Consider the following 21242-nt stretch of genomic DNA (forward strand, 5'->3'; position numbering starts at 1 on the left):
TAATACAGCAGTTGAACCATGCATCTTAATAGAAAATTTAATATATTTTGTACATTTTAAATTCTACACACACACACACACACACACACACACACACATATATATATATATATATATATATATATATATATATATATATACATTTTTTTTAAACAACCAAGCTTATATTGATCACACAGTAACAGTCACAGAAGCAGTCTTGTTTGCCCCCAGTGTGGATCACTTGGTGAGTCGTCATTAAGTAGGCCACCAAGCTCAGGATAATTGGGTTTGTAATTATTAAAAGTCAAAAATGCAAATTAAGGTAACGATACACTCTGGTCAAGACGGTGTCTGGCCATTTGACCTATATTTCCCTGCAAATGCGCATAACCTTTTGCGTCTTAGACTGGATTAGAACATAGAAATAATTATGGAACGATTCTTGAAACGGATTATGCCATAACTCCATATAGTTGTCGTCTTGGTCATCAAAGCAAAAGCCCCAGTCTTAATGCTGTAATTGTTTTCTTAAAGCTGGCCCTTCCTTATTTCTTTAAGTATAGTCTGAGTAATGGCTTAGAAGGACCACAGAGCCCCTTAAGAAGTGTCTTGCCGTGATCATTATGATTTGAAAGTATTGGGTTAAGCCAGGGCTGAGGTGATGAATGGCTATGTAGGAGTTAATTGGAAAAAGCAACCCTTTTTCACTCCATTTTTGCTAAGTCAGATGACATTCATTGAACCAGGATTGCTAACCTGACCTCATTGATAGTATTAATAGAAGGGAAGTTGTGTGGCAACGTGTAGAGTTAAAACTGACTCGCGCCAAGAGACTTAGTATGTCTTCAAGATGAGTCTGTCCTGAGGGCAAATGGGCAAGAAAGTTTGAGGATTTATGAAATGGAAGCATGACTGATTTTGTGCGGTACTTTAAACAAAATGTTAAAACAGTTATGCTGCTTCATCACAGCAAACCTCATCTAATGCACTAAGCAATTTCAGCGATGGTGTAGTAAAGCTCTGCAGGTCATATTGTAAATATCATCAATGTATGAACAAAACTCTGTATTTCTATTTTTTTATCTTGTATGTTTTGCAGTGTGTCAAAATCTCAACAGAACGGGCCAACAGAAATGGGCCAAAACCTAGAATTTGACCTAACATTGAAAATTAAGAATTTTTTTTTCGGCTCTGGTAAAGTTTCTTTTTTTGGAGATAGAAGGTTTTGTCCTAATGATGATGATGATATGCTCATGACTTCAGCAACCACTGAGAACATTCAGTCCAACCTTTATACTTTTCATATCATTAAGATCAAATAATTTTTTTTTCACTGCATTTAATTTTTTAAACTGAGTGTCAAAATGAAGTCTTAAGAGGTTCAATTTTCAGTGGAGACACAGAAAGACCATACTTTACCCTCACAAAGATGCCAAGTGATTGCTCAACTGTACATTAGAGTAAATTGGCAAGAAATCATGTAAAATGCAAACAACAAAAATAAATAAAATCAAAGACAGTTGTAGTGCAAAACAAGTATCTCCTGCTTATTTGGTTTTATTTGTGTTGTGTTTAATTCTACATGTAGCAGAAACATTTTTATATACAGCTAAAGAGTGTCAGTATAATCACGATTTATGTTAATTCAATGAAAGTACAAAACATTGGGAAACTTCAGAAATATCAGAACAATGTTTTGACTACATTATTAGAGTGCATACAGTGTGAAGCACTACAGTAGTAAAATATAAAAATCTAATCTTATAAATAGAAATTTGGTCCATTGACGTGGTTGCTATAATATTATTTACAAATTAGAATATTATTCCATGACCTTGTCTGAAAACTGTGACGGAAAAAAAAATGCCACATTCTTTGTATTTACATCCATGTGGAAAACAATGTGGCTTACTACAAAATATAGACTAATAAAATATGTCATTAAAAAGTGATTTTCTTCCCTTTCATTGAGACATAATGCCAATAAATATGAAATTCTATTAAAAGAAATTAGTACGAGGTTAGTACAAAGAGGCAGAGACATAGACTACATTAGTCTACATTAAACTGTATCAAAGTGGTTAAACAAGATGAATGAATGTACAAAGGCACACATTCCAAGTTCCAGGATCGCACCATGTCCAGCAATGCGGACTGTCAAATGAAGGTGGTGAACAAACGGATAAAAACAGAGCAGAGCAGCAGGGAAAAGGGAGCGTCCATGTGAGCTGTGTATGCTCGTTGCTATGGTTACACGAGGGATTCCAGACTCTCTGCGGCACTTGCAGGGCCTCCTGGGACTGTGCCGTTGTTGTCGGAGGACTGGAGCGCTTTCTCATCTTCTTGGGTCCCAACCAGACTCAAGATGGCTTTGTAGAGGAATTGGTACTGCTCCTATCAGAGACAGCAAGACCATTGTTTTCATTTGATTCTCTTCAACATATATCACATGTATTAGAATGTATTTCTTCATTTGGCTTATCGTGTGAAAAGAAAGTCGTACAATGTCTGTGAAGATTCCTGGCCTCATGAGGTTGGCCATCTTGGCCACCAGGTAAACATCCACAGAACTGTCAGCCTCAAGCTGCTGGAGCAGAGTGTAAAGGGCGCAGAACGTCCCTGCCGTCACACCCCCATAGCTGCACACACACACACAAACACAGTAACGGAGCTTTTGATCTCTGGGGCTGAGCTAGAGCAGCAGTTTAATTGTATTTCTGTGATGAGAATAATGCGAGAGCTGACATGAGGAATGTACAGCTGTCTGTGCTGACGTAACAGACCTGATGAAGTGTTCTTGTGCATTTATACATCATGCAAGCAAATCATTTCAAGATTTTTTCTTTATTTTTGATGAGAAAATAAAGAATCTGTGAGTTTTTAACAACTCCATATCTGAAAATATATTGTGGCAATTAATGTTCCAAATTTGCTTTCATTTTCATGATAATATTTATAGTAAATTGCTTGATTAAGCCTAGTCTTTGACCAAATTGCTGTGCCAATGGTGAATCACCATTGGAAATTCTGTTTAGTCTAGGCTTAGGCTTAATCTGGGTCTGGGAAACTGGCCCAGTGAGCTCTCGCATGTGAATCAGCCTGGGGACACTCTTTAGAGAATTATGTTAAAAAGAAAAAAAAAAAACTGTAAACAACACCTCCTGCTGGAAAATATGATTTAGATAACCTTGTTGGTTGTTAGCAGCTCTTAGCTTCTTTATCTAAACTGAAGGCATTTATTTCACTTATGCTTTGTAGGAAGACTGTGCACAGAATTATTGTGATGATTAAATATAAGCTGGTATGCAGAGAAGTAGGAGTAGATCAATTCAATGCGGATGCTTTGTAAAGAAGCAAAATGAAGAGAAAATCTTAATGTACAGAATATGTTTCCTATTTTCTATAAGCCATATTTCACCACATATCATAACTTCAGAAATGACTATTCTGAGCTTACTCATCATGTACAACAATGGGCCCCTCTTTAGACCCTCGCTCTCCTCGGATAATGCTGATCAGTTCAAATGTGTTACTGATGGGGCTGTCTGGGTTTGGCCAGCGAGGGGCACGGTAATGCCTCACTTCCAGAACATAGTCATCCTGAAAACACACATAGAGCGAGAGAGAGAATGAGATCATTACACTATGTAGTAATATGAATAAACACAAAAGAGCATTTGACAACCTGTTTGTGTATGCATGAATTTGCACGTGTGTGCATTGGACAGTACTGATAAATGCGCATGTCTGGTATATATGCTACACTAATTGCAGATACAGATGGAGACGTGTTAGGTTTGTGAAAGAGAACAGATGTGTCTGGCTGAGGCATGCTCAGTGTTTACCAGGCTCAACTCTCAGTCTTTTCAGCAGCCATGTGTTTCTCTAAATCAGCTCCACAGTTATTTGGAACGAGTCACTGCATGGATATTCAAAAAAACTGTGATTTAATGTAGTCCTTAAACAGACCACGAAAAGCCTAGGCAAATGTATAGCTTCATAATGTATATTATATAGTTATAGATGTTTATTATGTTACTGCCACAGCCAGATTACCAAGAGTGAAACTGAAGGTCCTACTCGATGTGCCTAGTTCAGCTCAGCTTACTTATGTAAGTGTGGCAGACATCCTGTATGTCCAGTCCATATGAAAATGGAATATATACGTATACGCATACGTATTCAAATGCACTGTGATACAGGTTCTCCAACAGTCCAAGGCAAATCTGAGTGACTCTTCAGCTTCTTGCGGCTAAATGCAATCAAATCCTCACAGGAAATGTTCCAACATCTCGTGTAAAGCCTTCCCGAAAGAGTAGAGGCTGTTGTTGCAGCAAAGGGGGAACTCTACTAATACACTCTATTAAACTCTTGATTTTAGAAGAAGCCTTGAATTGGCCACAATCGTTTGGATGTTGGAACACTGCTGTGAGGATTTGACAGCATTCAGCCTGATCTACTGCTCCTACTCAGGCTACTGATGTTGGATGATTAGTTCTGGATCATAAATGACACTTGAACTCATCCCAAAGGTATCTGATGGTGCTCCATCACTCCAGAGAACAAAATCTCATGCAATTTCCATGACTTTGAGTATTCATCTTAGTGCTAACTGGAAGAGGCATCTGGATACTTTTTTATAAACAGACGACAGTGCATATTGGAATATATTGTCAGTGTACAGTACTGTGCAAAATTGAGAGATCCTCCTTAATTAAACTTTCAGTCAAAATGGCTATTAATTACAAATTACTTATTTTTCAGCATCAGAAAAAGCAGAAAGCATATATTTAATAGAAAATTATACAGAAGCCTCAACAACTAAATATAATATTTTTCTTCAGTATTTAGTGTGTCCACACATTATTACAGCTTCCATTCTTTTTAAGAGACTTGTTCTCGTTTTTCAAAAAAAAACTGCGGGATACTTTCCACACCTTCAAAGTTCAGTCTTAGAAGTTGCATTTCCTGCTTCTTATGATCCAAGTAATCCCAAACACACTCAATAATGTTGAGATCTGGAGGTGGCCAATCTATTGTCCTGAGAACACCAGCAGCTTCTTTGTTTGATATGCAAATATCTTCTTTTTTTTGTCTATTTTCTCCTATTATCTGATGGTGACAGTTTTGGTGGTCTAGCAGGTTTTGCCTTGTTGTTAGGATGCCCCATTTCCTCTATATCTTTTAATCGTTTTAATTATCTGCACAGTACTGTATTACAAAATATAAATGAAACCTATTGTGAAGTGTCTGGAGTATATTACAGTGTTGTAAGGGAAAGCTCACCTGTGGAGGTTCTTACCTGAGTAGCTTCTAGAATGTAATCCTGTACAATCAGCATCTCCTCATTAGATAGACAAATATGCTCCTCCCCTCTTAAGGATACTGTGAACATTTTACAGCTGATTGGCTGATCTCTTTTGGGCCAGAACATCATTGGCTCAGTCTCCTCTGTCTGAGAGAAGAGAAGAGAGAGAAATAAGTGAGACATCTCATCCAACACAAGGAATGCAGCTAGCAAGAGAACTGGAAAAATAAAGTTGGCTTATTTACAGCCACACTAAGACTACTGCTGTAAGGATTAGCAAAATCAAGCATGCACATACACATACAAGTCATGTTTAAACAATGAATATCAGAAAAGTAAGTTTGATATGAAGATCAATAAACTCAGCAGAGACGGGCTACCCACCAGGCTGCTGGCGTCAGGCAGTGACACAACAACCTGGGCATTGTGGTCCCAAATCATTCTCCAGAAGTCCTTCACTGTGCTGGGCAGAGGATTCTGGGTAACGATATACTCATTGCTCTGCCGATAACCCTGCAACAAAACCCCCCAACAAACTGAGTAAATATGTAGATGGTAAAAAAAATGAGCACCAACCAATATTTAAGGAAAAATTAAAAAATCATTAAGTTCCATTAATGTTTCACCATAATATAAGAAGCGTTGATGTAGTCTGAGGTTTCCTCTGCTGATGTTGACAAACACACTCTGGATCTCTCCACTAAAACAGATCAAGCACCACCACACTTGGTTATGATATGGCTGCTTTCACAACTTCATTTCACATGAGAAAACATGCAGAAAAGCTTAATTTACACATTTTTGAACTGGTTACCGCTCATACATTTCCTATTCTGGCCACTAAAAATGAAGAGCTTGTGGCCCCAGTGGCCACTTTTCTTGGTTTTTTTCAGTTTTAACTTTTTGGGTCAAACACAGAACTAAATGCATCAAATCAGATTTTGTCTGAATTCATTAGCTGTAACCACTGCTAATACAATGGTGTGGTGACTGCGGTGGTCCTTCACAGATGATCTTCCTTCGACTGAAGTTTACAAATATCATTCTATGAAATAAGGTCTTAAATAAAATAAGGTGTTAAATAAGCTGCCGTTACAGCGAGAGGCAATCACTGCAGTAGCTGAACAGCACCTAATAAAATAACAGAGCAGCTGACGTGAGCAATGTTGTGATTAACGTAAACTTTTTAGTAAATATTTCCTTTTTCAAAGTAACACGTGACTATTGGAAGGGGGCTTAACACAAACAAAAAATATCAACGCTACATCATGATCAATGCTGCCTTTATTAGGGAAATAAAACTGTGTTTTCTATTATATGTAAACTGTTATTATTTTCAAAAAGCTGTTAATTCAAAAATTGTTACAAATAGATTCTGGAGTGGAACTCTTCGTATAATAAACATGTTTTTATTAGGATCCATTGGCTTAACGGCCAGTGCAATTTTTTATATCTGTCCACCCCCGCTCCTATGCGTGGCCACTTAGAAGGTTGGGTACAAACCCCCACACAGTAATTTTGTTGAACTTCAACCCGTATAGTTACAACACTTTCAAATTTGATGTTGTGAACATGCCTGAAATTCTGGGACCTCACCAGGTATCAAAGAGGAGCTCCTGTTCTTCTCTCTGTTGCACTCTTTCAAAGCAGTAGAGAAATCACACTGCTTGGCACTGGACTGGCTCACCAGCTGCAGAAGCATGAAGCATAACCATCACTGCACTCAAATATCAAGCATAAAGAACAATGGCAAAGGAGTCAAATGTAATCTGTTCCACAATATTTCTTTATACCTTGAACTGTTTTTCTAGGCGAGTCCTGCACGAGGGTCCGGTGGTCAGCAGGTCATTAACATAACTATGGATGCGGTTTGTTGGCACCTCTGTGTCCTTACTCAGAATGGCCTCCACCAGTGCATCATGGATAAAGATGTACTGTTCCTGCAGAAGAGCAGGAGAAAGACAAAAAACAGTGACTTTGAGTGTAAGAGGACACACAATAAAGGTTCACACAATTTTGTGTTTTAGATAAATTTACAGTAATCATTACTGTATCACATTATTACTGACTGTAATTGATTTTGCAATTACAAAGAAGTAAGAACATAGCAGTATAACTACAGTAAGTAAAAATGTCTCACAAACTGACCAAACTGCCTTTGTTTGATCAAATCATGAAGTAAAGACAGGCATCAAAGCTGCAATAAAAATATATCAGTATGTTGGTATTTGCACACTGGACTCTAAACAGTTCTACTTCACCTCAGTCTGCACAAGGTAGTTCCTCTGTGTGCGGATGTGTTTGAGGAAGCCCATGATGTTCACCAAACCCTGCTCTTTAATCTGCTTCAACATACTGTCCAGCACGATGTAGGTACCTGTTCGCCCCACACCAGCACTGCACACACACACACACACACACACACAATTAAAATAAACACATTTTACAGAACCTAACATATAATGATTAAATTGTTTTTGCTATCTTACAATTGCAATATATATTATAATACAAATGAATGTTAATTGTTTTCTTTCTCTGCAGTTAAAATGTCAATCTGGTGTTTAAGAGTTTAAACATTCAAACTATAAAGTTCTGTATGTAGGCACACACTTCAACTCCTCACTCTCATGACTACACAGCTTACATATTTGTTTCAGGAATTTTACTGAACAATAAGATGAATAACATATTAATAATAGTTATAGTAAGTCTACGATTTAAGTGGTTACAAAAAGCCACAGTGTCTGCTTCTGAGCCTCTGTAAGACCCTCACAGAAGGCCTACCTGCAGTGCACCACAACAGGCCCCACCTCTTCTGTCCTAGCTCTGGATGACCTGCGGATGAACGAGAGCACTGGCAGTACATATTCAGGCACACCCATGTCTGGCCACTGTGTGTAGTGGAACTGCATTACCGTTCGCTCATTAGTACGACCCTTCTGAGAACCCTGAGAGGATGTGAGAGGAAGAGGACAAGAATCAACAGAAACAAAAAACTAATTTAAATCATTAAAAAGAGAAAACAAAGCACATCATTGCTGATGAAAACCTCAGAAATTATAACTTTATAAAAGAAGCCAAAAAAGGTTCTTAATTTTAATAAAACTGACATCGATGTTTTTTAGTATATGTCTTGTGTCAGGTACACTCTGAGGTCCAGTTTGTAAAAATTTGAGTTGGAGCATACGAGCTTTATACAGACAATGTCATGACAATTCTTGTGCTTCTAAAATGGTAACTTCATAGGACAAAGAGAAAGCACTGAATGTGAATCTATGATAAAGCAAGATTTTATTACAAGTGATTATAGACTATTTCTATTAGTCCATTCACCAGGAAATGTTCACACAATGTAAATGGCAGCTGGCATTTTCAAAAAGTGCTGAAAAATTAATAATAATAAAACAACAAATGGCAGTGACATTTTATGTACAGATAAACCATAGAAAAGGATATGAGAATTCATGACACAAGGAAATGATTATACATTATCATACCTTCTTTACATGTGTGTTTCTAATGGTGAAAGTTCTCTGGGTGTAATAGGCCATAACCTCAGTACTCTTAACAGTCACAAGGAAACAGCCATACTCTTCTTGGTTCTCCAAGGGCCAGTACTGGTCACATTTTCTCTGCAACATAGAAAAAATAAGTATTACCAAAATGGAATGTTTTTAAAAGGTCTGGCACAGGAACTGCATGAACCAATACTCTTGCTGGACTGTCTCTTTAACAGATTGTGTATGGTGAACATATTGACATGTTGAGTGTGTGTGGGAATGCTTAGAGACAAGTGCAAGATGGCTCACTCTTCCTTTCTCCACCAGGTTTGTGATCATGACGATCACTCCCACATTCTGCTCCCACACCATCCTCCAGAAGTCCACTATGCTTGACTTCAGAGGGCCCTGAGCTGCTACGTAGGCTCGTGGTTTATTAAAACCCTGTGTGGGCAAAAGAGAAAAGGAGCGAGGGGTAAACAGAGACAGAGAGACAGAGAGACAGAGAGATGAGATCAATGTAGCAAATTTTCTGGCCAAAATAAAATTCCCAAACATATAAATAAAAAAATGGAGTATATTTTTGTTGCCTATATTTCAGCAAAACTGAGGGGAAATCAAGGATTTCATGATGAATTGAACGGCTTCTTAAAAAACAGTAATCTTATCGAATCGAAGGTCAGAGATTTACACTAGTGGTAAGACAAGAACATCTTTTCTGCAGATGAAGATGTTAACATATCTGAGTTGAAGTCTGTCAGCCCACAGCCCAGGGTTCACATTAACTGAAACATTAGTTTCATTAGTTAGTTAAGCTTCTATTTAGCAGAAATGAACTGGTATCCAAACAGTGCCTACTTTCCACTAAGTAAAGGAATAACAGCATTTTTGCTACTGTCATGACGTGCCTGGAAAAAAGTACTTTGAAGCTCTGAACAGGAGGAAATACTCACATCTACATAGTTGGCATTGATGTAGTCCCCTTCATTTTTTCCATCTTTGTCAGACAGGGATGAGAGGTGCACTCGGCTGTGGTCATCTGAAACAAAGCATGCACGCAACGCTCTACATTTACTTTTGTACCAATATTTGTACCAATCCCTGCAAAGATTTACTCTAAATTATCAATATTACTGTTATATACTGCTCATCATGAATTTTAACCCCATGTAAAGGCTATCGGGTGTTTTCAAATTGTGCAAAAAAGTGTGCAAAACATTGCACAACAGTGATATATACTATACTACTAGCTATACACATATAAGATCAGAAACCCCCCTTCATTTATTTTGTTACATTTATTTCACAGATAATTGCACAGAAGCCTCAACAACTAAATATGATATTATCTTTTTTTTCATGATTTTGTGTGTTCACACTTTATTTAAATCCGTAGGGGGCATTTTTACACTTTCAAAGTTCCGCCTAAGAATTGGTTGCATTTTCTGCTTCTCACAATCTATGTCCACTGTCCTGAGAACACCAAAAGCTTTTTTGTTTGATTTGCAAATTTTTGTCTTTGTCTATTTTATTTTCTTAGTAACAGCTTCTTAACAGCTATGCATCCCAGTGGACAGACAGAAACAGTTCTGGATTTTTTCAGATTTAAAGTAAGAGTGGAGCTTGATTTTCTCCTCTTTCTCAAAGATGAAAGCTTTAAGTACTGTTTATCTGATGGTGACAGTTTTGGTGGTCTACCACGTCTTGCACATTTATGAGAAGTCCAATTAGTGACATAAAATTTCTAATTTCTAGTCCTACTAGTAATATAAATATATCAAATGTATTAAATAAGGAGATATGGTGTTCACATGCATTGTTCTTATGCTGTTTTGTGTCTTAGTGTTACATACAGGCTAAAATGTTGACATATCGGTTCTTGCTTTTGTTGTCTGGGTGGTTGGAGCTATCGGTTGTAGTTTCCCAGATCCACAGTGCATGTCTGAACCTCCTGCAAATAAACACACACAGGCTGTTTCCACTGCAGAAATTCTGTGCGATGAGAGTTTAAAACCACAGCCACTGTCTCTCTCAAAATAGGTACACATTGGTGGATGAGTGGTACAAATGAGGCATGCTACAGATATTAAATGCAATCAGATCAAAGATATCAAATGGGAGATATGGCTTACCTCAAAATACTCTTTCAATATCTAATCAGGGGGGTGAAAACGCAGAAAGCACAGCAATGAAATTATATGACACACAGTGCACAACCACGTGACAAACAAAACAAATGACAGAACACAGCAAAAAGCCACTGGCAGGACACTTTCAGAACATGCCTCATGCACTGTGTGGGTCTGAGCTGGCATAAGTAAAGGGCTCTTAAAGTAGTCTGGAATAGTCTGGGATTCTGTCCAATGTCCTTAATATCCACATAACAATGTACAGTGGAGTGCTAGCTACAGATTACTTCTTGAGGCTTGTTTAGTAATGAGGTCACATTAATGTAAACCATTGACACAAACATCAGAAATTTGAGAGGATATTTCTAATCAGATATAAAAGGTTGTTAAACAGCTGAGTCATGAAAACTGCTGGCAATATGTTAGCGAAATTAAGGACATTCAGAATGGTATGTGGGTTGAAGACAGGCTGCTGTGGTGTGTAGAGGCCAAGCACTGTTTTTGTCTTTGCACTGCTCACAAAACATGCACTTTACACAAAATGCGGCAAGGTAAGATTGGAAAAGAGCAGAGGACAAACGCCAGAAAAAACTTGCAGTAATAATATGATCCTTCATAATGACAATGCTTATATAGATGCCTCAGAATATTCTCATGCAACCATTGCTAAGATGACTAAGGTTATGAAGAGTGCCAGAGACAACTCACAGCTTATCACTATTAAAACTCATTTGCAAAGAAGCCTGTGGAATCTCACTTATTTCAAGTGGAAGCAAACCTAATTCATTGTTAATTATCTAATCAAAAGCCAATAAATGAAACTCAGGAATGAGGGTGTTTGCAATTTGACAATGATTGATGCTAATTAAGCTCTAATTGTGTACAAGTGCATTATTGTGTGCATCTGAGTGGAATATTGGCATGAGAGTCAAAAGCAAGCGAGAACATGTGAGTGATTTAATTACTCTTTTGAAAATGTTATCTACAGTTTATGTCACACATGACTGAATATGGACAGGGCAAGTGGGCCTGAACTAACGAAAGGGGCAAAGTGTATTTTGCAGTCTGTACTGCATGAGCGAAATTAGAGGAAAAAAACTGTTCCAGTATTCAAAACACTCATCTGCTGTGGTTAGAATGCAGACGCCTAAAAGAAGTCAAATTAAGCAGAGATATCCGCAAATTAACTTCAATCTTTTCCAAGATGGAGCAGATCATTAAACTAGTTTATTCACGCGTGCAGTTGTGAGCAATGTTCTGTGCGTGCTGTTACACGCAAAAAATGAGTTACAGGGAACGCACCTCAAACTCTCTGGAGAAGGAGTTGTTGTTATGAAGTTCTGTGACGTGTTTCACAAACTGCTTCACTGAGAGAGGCTCATGCTCATCTGCAAGGGTGGAGAGAAAACAGCTCATAAATGTCATTATTGTTTAATAATGCTGATAAACAGCCTTAATAAAGAGCATCCCCAAACCTGCGAGGCAGAAAAAATACTCACGTACTGAAGAAAACCATATAGCACAATGTCAGAGCATCACCATGTTAGTAAACTTCTAAATGCATTATTACTTTTGATGCATCCAGTCTTTTCTGATGGCATATCTCAGTGGTCACCAACCTTGCTCCAGGAGATCTACCTTCCTGAAAAGTTCACTTTCAACCCTGACACACTGACGGAAAACAACTGATCCACGTCATCAGTCCAATTAATTAGACGGAACAGATAAGTTAGATTTGGGCTGGAGCTGAATTCTGCAGGAAGGTAGATCTCCATGAGTAGGGTCGGTGACCATTGGCATCTCCAAATATGAGAGTTGCTCTGAATAAGAGCACCTATCAAAGGCATAAATGTAAACACACTAGGGGCCTGTGTCATGAAGCAGGATGTCTTGCTCAGCCAGATAACTTAACGCTTACTCTAACCCTAAATTTTCTGTCTTACGACAGTAGATCAATTTTTACTTTGCTTCAAGACCATGGCAATTTATGCTGCCTAACCTGCTCCAGGACAGGTTATGTTTGGGATTACGGATCACAGCTCTTGGACCAATCAGGGACAAGCCTCCTGAAGGATGTCCTGTCCTTTTGGGGTCATTTTTTTCCTTTGTTACATTTGTGGCCTTAATATGGACATGGACAATACTGCTTTTCAGTGGAGGAAATAAATTCTATGACATATATATATATAAAGAATATATAGCAATTATTTCTCCAATAAGAACTAACACAAGGTCAGTGCCAAAGCGCTGCTTTTCCCATTATTCCTTAATTTCGATGTATGTACATGGTAGGTTTTGCTTGCTTTTTCCATGCCGCTCACCTCCCCTTTCACACTACTAGCTGTTTGTCATGAACGTCATGCTCTGACGTACACGTGCATGAGGATTAATCACAGCTTGAGTGTCTGGACCTTGTTTGACAGAGAACATTTTTATCATATTACAAGTTAACCGCGGTTGTATTTGTTAGGTTTTGTGAAGCTGAAGCTTGTTCAGGAAATTAGGCCCCAGGTCTACTACAACTGTCACTTAAAATGCCTTCATCATGGCACAGACTTTGAATAAAGTCCTCATATTTGCGGTAGAGGTCAATAACTACACAGCTGACAGCAAGTAAAAACAATTACTCTACTTGGACGCACTTTCACCTTTGGGAAAAAACAGCATGTCACACTTATTCTGCATTTTCCATTGTGATAGGTGTGATTTACCTGTGCGACTTAAGAGATGAGCAGGAGAGGTGGATATGACCCTGGGGGAAGTGCTGTCCTCTATGTAGAAATGAGCAGTCTGAAAGCACTTCCTGTAAAGGAAAAGGCAAGTCACTCCCATGTAAAACTAGCACCAACCTACATTACTTCAAATTCAAGCAAACAGCAGACAGGCACATGAACACAGAAACAGATGTTTTGCAAAAATGCTACTGATCTCAGAATACTGGGGAGATGGTATAAATAAAAAAAACAATTCATCACTGTTTTTAAGGTGTGCTTTTCAAAGGGTTAACTGACAAATGGAAGCCACAGCAGACAGAAATGGTTCACTACAAATACATATATTCTCTATCAAGCTAAAAATAACTGTTGAGCTGTGATTCTTTTTTAAAACTGTGCACTACACATTTTAGCGCACTGATCCAAAGAAGCTATTCCACGAAGAGGCTGTTTTTTGTTTTTTGTTATTTTCAAATTTGAAAATAACAAAACGCAAAAAAAACACATCTCCTTATGTTTGAGAATGAATTCTAAGCATTAAAACACAGAGAAAAAGATGTTCAATCTAATCTGCAACCAGTTTTTAACAGGATCGCCCTAAAGATATTCTGATTAACCTGGACTTGCGTTTGTCCATAACAGCAACTTCTTGGAAGGGATTAGAGGCAACAACACATTACAATAATGTCTCCGCAGATTAATCACTAACAGTTGAAGATGTCCTGAAGGCTCGCCTCGAGTGCGCAGCTGTGCGCTACCCAAATGAGCACCATGTAAGTGCGGAGGAACATGCAGTGGAACATGCCCTGTATTACCGCAATTCCACCACCCACCGCTGTGCAGACAAGACGGCAACACAACTCTGGCCTTGTCAGACATAATCAAGCGCAGGCCCTTTCTTCAGCATCGGCTCTACTGCTCCTGCGCTCCAGCGTGGGGCCGCAAACAACAGATCAGAATCTCAGAGACTTAATCACCCGCTTCAAGATTAGTGACTTAATCTGGCCCAATCCCCACAGTGTAATAACATAAGTCAAGCATGAGGAACACGCCGACGAGCCGAGAGCCCTGGCAGGATGAGAAATGTACAGCCTTATGCGCTTGAACTGTTTACACAGCAGAGTCATGTACTTGATGGGATTGCAAAAGTTGCTTATTTCACAGTTGAAAAAAATTATTAGAGGGAAAAAAGTCTAATGTGTTTAATGTGTTCCTCTCAGTTCGTTAGAGGTAAAACCTTAGCACCACCTTGCTAAAGGTTCACAGTTTTAGTCACATGCATATATGGTTTTCCTATGCCATGTAAAACAAATACTTTTGGGTGTTGGCCAAAAGCACATATAAATTTGTCAGGGCCCGGGATCACACATTCATACACACTCATATATCCCACTTGATTTATACGTAACTATATGTAATACAGAATGTATCTTCTGTAACTTCAGTAACCATAAAAAATTATTGCTTTTGTAACAAAACATTTTGTCTCTGAAAGGCTAGCCTTATTAAAAAGAAGGAAAAAAGTATTTAATTTTACTGTATTGTATGTGATGTATGTAATAATGTAAGTTTAATGTATGTAATTTTGGACCATTCTTTTTGGTCCATTTGTGATATATTCATACAACGTAAAGGGCAGCTTGCAAGACACTGTGTAATAAAACAAACAAAAGGGAAAAAATTAAGTGACAAAATGGTTTTGCCCCCCTCCCCCTCCCCCCATAAACATGGGGACATTTGCTGATCCTTATAAGGAAGGTTAGCTGTTTTTCTATCATTTTTCTACAAAAACAGGGCATATTTGTCCTAAAAGTGCCTGAAACCAAACATTTATACACAAACAATCATCCAGAGTCATATAATCATTCAAACAGAGTGACTTGTCTTTTGTATCTCTGACTGGTGAACAGGGTGGGGCAGGACTGAGGATGGGTCATAGAGATTAAACCATCAGCCTCTGTAAACAGGAATCTCCACTCCACCCCTTTCAAACCCTCCCTAACACACGATTCTTATGATTAGGGATTAATAACAATATGAGGTGCATCATCAACAGCAGTCTCTGGGGAAACTGTCATAGAATGTCAGACCAACCATATTGTGTGCTGAATCTACTTCTCACATCAGGGGGGCATTTTCAAAAATGTATTTTATATATGAATATTAGTTCTGAAAATGCTGTATTCTTGACTTAGTGCATCAGTGTTTGAATTTAAGTCAGTGCATCACGGCAAAAGCTTTTTTCTCATACACAGTCCACAGAATGCAGTATGTGGAAAATAAAAATAAGCCTACAGCACAGGGTATGGAACTCACCTCCAATAGATGAGAATGCCAATCAGTATGACAAGACACAGGAAAGTGAGGGTAGAAACAACAGCCAGAGGAACCACAGCTTTCCTCTGACGCTCCACACTGCCTACCAGACCCACACGTGACTCATGACTACTGTTACTGGCATCTACAAGCAAGAGAAAGGCTGATATGAGAGCAGTGATTTGTCACATCATAACATTCTCCAACTGCAGTCCTATGGGTGTGTTGTGGAGGCACATAAAACAAATCTCATCACTCATTTAAAAAATAAATGAGCAAATTAAAAAGAATTTACTCACATGCACTATGCAAAAGTCAGAGATCACCGTTTATTTATTATATTTTTTTCCAGTGAAAATGTAAGTTCAACATTTATCAGGAAATATTTCTGAGATCATATATTTCTGAGATATATCTCTTTTATAAGACAATGCACTATCATAAGGAATGAGAAAGTCAAAGGAAAATAAGTGATATAACAGGTCTTTCCAAAATTGGAGTTCAAAAATGCACTTAAAAGAGAGAGAAAATGTGACTTCTAACAACTGTGCAAGACCTGGTAAACCAAGATCTGAAAAAAAACACAGCTGTTTCTGTCTACTGTGACCTTCCACTGTGAGAAGACAACTCAACACTATGAGTCTGAAAGGATGTGTAGCTGCCAAGAAGCCGTTACTAAGAGAAATTAGACAAAAAGAACATTTTGCAAATCAAACAAAGAAGCAGCTGGTGTTCACAGAACAATGGGCTGACCACCCCAGTGTCCAGACCTCAACATCACTGAATGTGTTTGGGATTACTTGGATTTTGAAAAGCAGAAAATGTAACCATCTTCTAAGACTGAACTTTAGAAGTCTGGAAAAATATCCCTGCAGATTTCTTCGAAAAAACTAAAAGCAACTCTCCTGAAAAGAATGGAAGCTGTAATAAAAGCAAAGAGTGGACACACTAAATTTTGAAAAAATATATTATATTTAGATGTGGAGGCTTCTGTGTAATTTTCTGTTAAATACGTGTTTTCTGCTTTTTCCTGATGCTGAAAAATGTTGTAAAATGTTACAAAACTTTTACTTCATGTTCATTTTGACTAGAAATGAAGTAAATGAAGGCTAGTCTCTGACTTTTGCACAGCACTGAATATCTATTTTTTTATAGTCAGGACACACAATTCACTATCAGACCGAAAAAGCTCAATGACACAATACTGTCAAATCACTTACGGGCAAAATAAAGCTTACTTGTTCATACCACGGCATTGTCGTTTGCAAACCAGTGGAGGACAGGATTAGGTTTAAATGAAAAGAATAAGCCAAGAAATCCGACTTACCTCTTAGCTTAAGCAAAATAAGCTGCTTGATTTAAAAATCTCTCCCTCACAGCAATGTATACTAGTACAGTATATAAACATAGACAAAAGGGATGTTAGAGATTCTTCTATGTGAGTAATGATGATGACGATGGCTACATAAAAATAAACATGCATCTATATGGGGCAAGCATGATCTTCCCATTGAGATGCGATTAAAACTAAAGCAAAATAATATGCCTGGTGTTGTGGAATGATCTGAGGCCTTGTTCACACTTGGTATTAACATCCGTCTCAGGTGATCTGATCATAAGTGGACAGCGAGACGTGTAGCCGCTCACACCTGGCATGTCCCTGTGTCTCAAATGCCTCTTCAGTGGTCGGATTTCATGACTGGAGGAAGTGAGGGAACCACCCACATTTACAACGTCAGTCTCTCGTTGCATTTACTGTCAGACAAAAATGTACCGTGAGTCCGTGGTCATGTAAAAAGGGCTGTTACAAATATTTAACCACACAAACTGCTAATGCAACTTGTAAACAAATAGTAGAGGAGATAAAAAACGAAGCTACTCAGTTGCTTTTGACTCTGCTGTGATGACAGCAGGTATCAAGGTATCAAGTCGCTTTAGCATTCACACTGTAAATGTTATGTGATCATATGCATCCTTGACCACTTCTGAAGGTGGTTTCAGTGACTGGATTCACACCTGCACTTAGTGTTGTCCATTTAAGAACAGATCAACCAGGACACATGTTAATGCCAAGTGTGAACAGGGTCTGAGAGTTCATTAGTGTCATTGCTCAAAGCTCAAATATTCCCTCAAAACAACTTGTTTTCTTTTGTGAGTTTTTTGTTCCTTAAAGTGTAATTTACATTTCAAATGTCCAGTGTCCAACACTTTAACTTAGTGTCTCAGAATATTATATTCATATTAATCACCTGCGATATGTCTGTTATCCATAAAAATTCCCATAATTATATGCTTAATGCTTTTAATGCTTAAAAAAATCCTGCATTATGAGGCTGGCTAGTTCACAGGTCATGATTCACAGCAGACAGACTTTTGAAAGATTAGGAACTAACCTAGGAATGACATGGCCCTGTCGGCACAACCCAAACACAATGGCACCAGCTGTCACTTATTAAGGTGCCAGAGCAGGATCTCTGCTACCCTCTATTGGACAAAGCTTGGCAGGACTGGTACATATAACAAGCCACTGGAGTCAGAGAAAGCCTAGAGGTGAACATGACTATGACTGTTATGAGTGATTAACAAGATGTGGAAGTTGTGACATAAAGGATCAATTTAAGACTGAGAAATTTGAGTTATATATCTGTTGTAAAACCTCAGAAGATAAACACTAGTTTGACCATGCAGCTTTTTAAAACATGTAGCAGCCAAGCCTTTCTGGTTTTATGACATCAGCATCTGGAAGTGCATGCTTGTGGGTATTGTGGAAGAAAAGCACACAGACCAACACAGAGGGTTAGGGATTAACGAAAGCAGTGTGGTGATGGCTGTGGGACTCTCAGTTTGAGATGGCTAGATCGTTAGACTAAATGTAGAGCAAAAGAATTACAGAGATCATGTCATTAGTTGTAATATTGTTAGATGATGAAAACACTATCAAACCCTCCAAAACTTCCCTGGCATGTGCCACTATGTTATATAGAATGCTTTCTATGGGAAATTTTGGTTTGCAGGCACAGACACTTAGGGCTTATTAGTCATCCTTTTGGCAAGAAGAGATTTCATTTCTTCAGTAGTTAGGAAGAAAGTTGATTCTAATCCAACCGGCTCCAATGGAGCCTCTTGAGGAGCAGAGATGGCGGCGGCAGTGTGAAGTTTTACCTGCCACCGGCTCTTCCTCTGAGTCTTTGTCCCCTCGCTCTGGGATACTAAAATCTGAAGACGTCTCATTATCCGTAAGGTTCTCGCCTGAGCCACTCTCTTCCTCCACACCTCCGAGAGCCCAGGGTGGGCTAGGGTGGACAGCAATGCTGCTTGTTGTTGCCTCGCTCTCCATCACACTCTCGTTCTCAAAGTAGAAGGACGAGGAGTGCTCCTCCTCTAGCTCCTCAGGCAGGGCTTCAGTGGGGACTGCAGTTGATGTGGAAGGAGCAGAACTCCAGTCTCCAGATCCTGAAGTCTGGCCCCAGTCCTGGTCCACCACCCAGCCTGAGGCACTGCTGTCCACAGGACCTTCAGCAGAGTGGGTGGGCATGGAGGAGACAGTCTCTGGACTGGAGTTAGGCCACAAAGTGGTGGGTTCCAAGGAAGTAGAGACACTTTCACTGATTATGATGGCACCAGTTGCTGTAATAGAGAAGTGTAGGTCACTAGAAGGCTCGGCAGAAGACAGAGGAGCCCCAGCATAGAGTTCCCAGTCTACTGCACTGCATAACGTGGAAGTCCCCGTGGAAGAAGACAGAAATGAATGGAGATCTACCAGGCTAGACAGGTCACCTGAAAGGTGTTCCCAGGTAGATGAAGGCTTCAAGAAGAGAGGAGAGGCATGCAGAGAGGTGGAACTGAGACAGCGAATGCAAGAGCCATCGTGATCTTGGCTAATAGCTAGAGCTACTGAAGAAGACTCTGCCAACTCCAACAGCAGGCCAGAGTTTCCAATGGTACCTGAGAGTGAAGTGCTAAAGTCAGAAGCATCCGTCACCAAAGAGTAGTCACTAGAAAAGGCAAGTGAAGGCTGCAGAGATGAGACAGTGCTGCGAGGCTTAGAGAAGTGAGTCTGTTCGGACCACTCTGAGAGCACAGAGTCAACCAAGTCAGGCAAAGTTTGTAGAGGGACAGTACCTGAACTGCTACAGAGGGGGGCGCTAGAAGTCGACCCAGATAATACGTCACCATCATCACCATCATCATCACCACAACCACCACTAGAGACAGATTCCACAGCCCAACGAGACACATAACTGGAGGAGGACTGGGTGGGGTAGGAAGGGAAGGATGTGACAGACGGCTGCCCATCAGACGCCACTGGGATAACAGTAGAATATGGGACACCCCAGTCAGAGACGGACGCAGACTCATACAACATAGCACTAGAGGAGGGAAGCGACACAGGACTGGCATGCAAGGAGTCAGATACAGAAGGTGCAGAGGGGGAGCTCTCACCCTTGAACACTGGCTGAGTGGTCTGCAAGTGGATGGTACTGAAGGCAGTGGTGGTTAGGAAAGACACGCTGGGAGTTGTAGTCTGCAATGAGACCTCCGGGGGGAGGAGGGAGGAGGTTACTGCTGCAGGGCTTTCAGAGAGGGGCATAACTGTAGTAACTGCAACTATGTTCTGCCCATAGCCATCTGAGCCAGTGACCTCCCCTTCAGCTGTAGCTGAGGATGATGTAGATTCTGCATCAGGGGTGACCGTTTCTACTGTAGAATCTACAACACTATAACTGCTGTCATCACTCCCTGAGGTCATGCTTGGTGCTGTGCTGCTACTGTAAAGTGAATCAGAAGTGAGTACATCTGTCAGTGCCGTGCTGCCACTGTATTCTGACTCAGAAGTGACTAAATCTGTCATGAAAGTTGTGATAGTGGTCATGTGGGAAGATGGGGGAGTGTTTTTCACTGTGGTTCCAGTGGATGTTGTAGTAGTGGTTGTCGTTACACCAAAGACGGGAGGCACGGGAGGGTCTACTGAGGTAAATGTGGGCCAGGCCGTAGTGGTCTGAACTGGAAAGGGTGCCTGATTCAAGTCCTGTCTGACCAAAAAGGGGTTAGGTTGATACTCCTCCTGTAAGAAAAACAGGAAATAAGAGATAAGGTAGCTGTTCATCAGTGCTATATTAGGCTATTACTGTTTAATTTAGATAAGGAAATTATCCGATTGCTCATAATGTAAAGCATGTTAAGTAAGTGCTTTCATAGTCACCTCTTCTTCAATTTCAAAAGGATCAGGATCAGGGTCTGTTTCTGAAAGAAAGGCAAAAATACAATACAAAAATTAAAAGGGAGTATG

General features: G+C 39.5%; 1 protein-coding gene across 1 annotated transcript in view; it reads right to left on the reverse strand.

Annotated features, from left to right (window-relative positions):
• Positions 1-1841: 1841 nt before the first annotated feature.
• ptprz1a (protein tyrosine phosphatase receptor type Z1a) overlaps positions 1842-21242 on the reverse strand; it is a 63923-nt gene continuing 44522 nt past the window's right edge. Inside the window, 21 exon segments of the mRNA XM_036576166.1 lie at positions 1842-2376; positions 2486-2621; positions 3440-3582; positions 5285-5437; positions 5675-5803; positions 5917-5990; positions 6887-6980; positions 7084-7230; positions 7552-7687; positions 8078-8241; positions 8791-8925; positions 9103-9237; positions 9747-9832; positions 10647-10713; positions 10715-10744; positions 10926-10946; positions 12225-12310; positions 13634-13725; positions 15953-16097; positions 19115-21017; positions 21156-21196. Coding sequence (XP_036432059.1) covers positions 2233-2376; positions 2486-2621; positions 3440-3582; positions 5285-5437; positions 5675-5803; positions 5917-5990; positions 6887-6980; positions 7084-7230; positions 7552-7687; positions 8078-8241; positions 8791-8925; positions 9103-9237; positions 9747-9832; positions 10647-10713; positions 10715-10744; positions 10926-10946; positions 12225-12310; positions 13634-13725; positions 15953-16097; positions 19115-21017; positions 21156-21196 — 4061 coding nt within the window. The 3' untranslated portion in view covers positions 1842-2232.

This window comes from Colossoma macropomum, unplaced genomic scaffold, assembly GCF_904425465.1.
Source record: "Colossoma macropomum unplaced genomic scaffold, Colossoma_macropomum, whole genome shotgun sequence".
Classification (NCBI taxonomy): domain Eukaryota; kingdom Metazoa; phylum Chordata; class Actinopteri; order Characiformes; family Serrasalmidae; genus Colossoma; species Colossoma macropomum.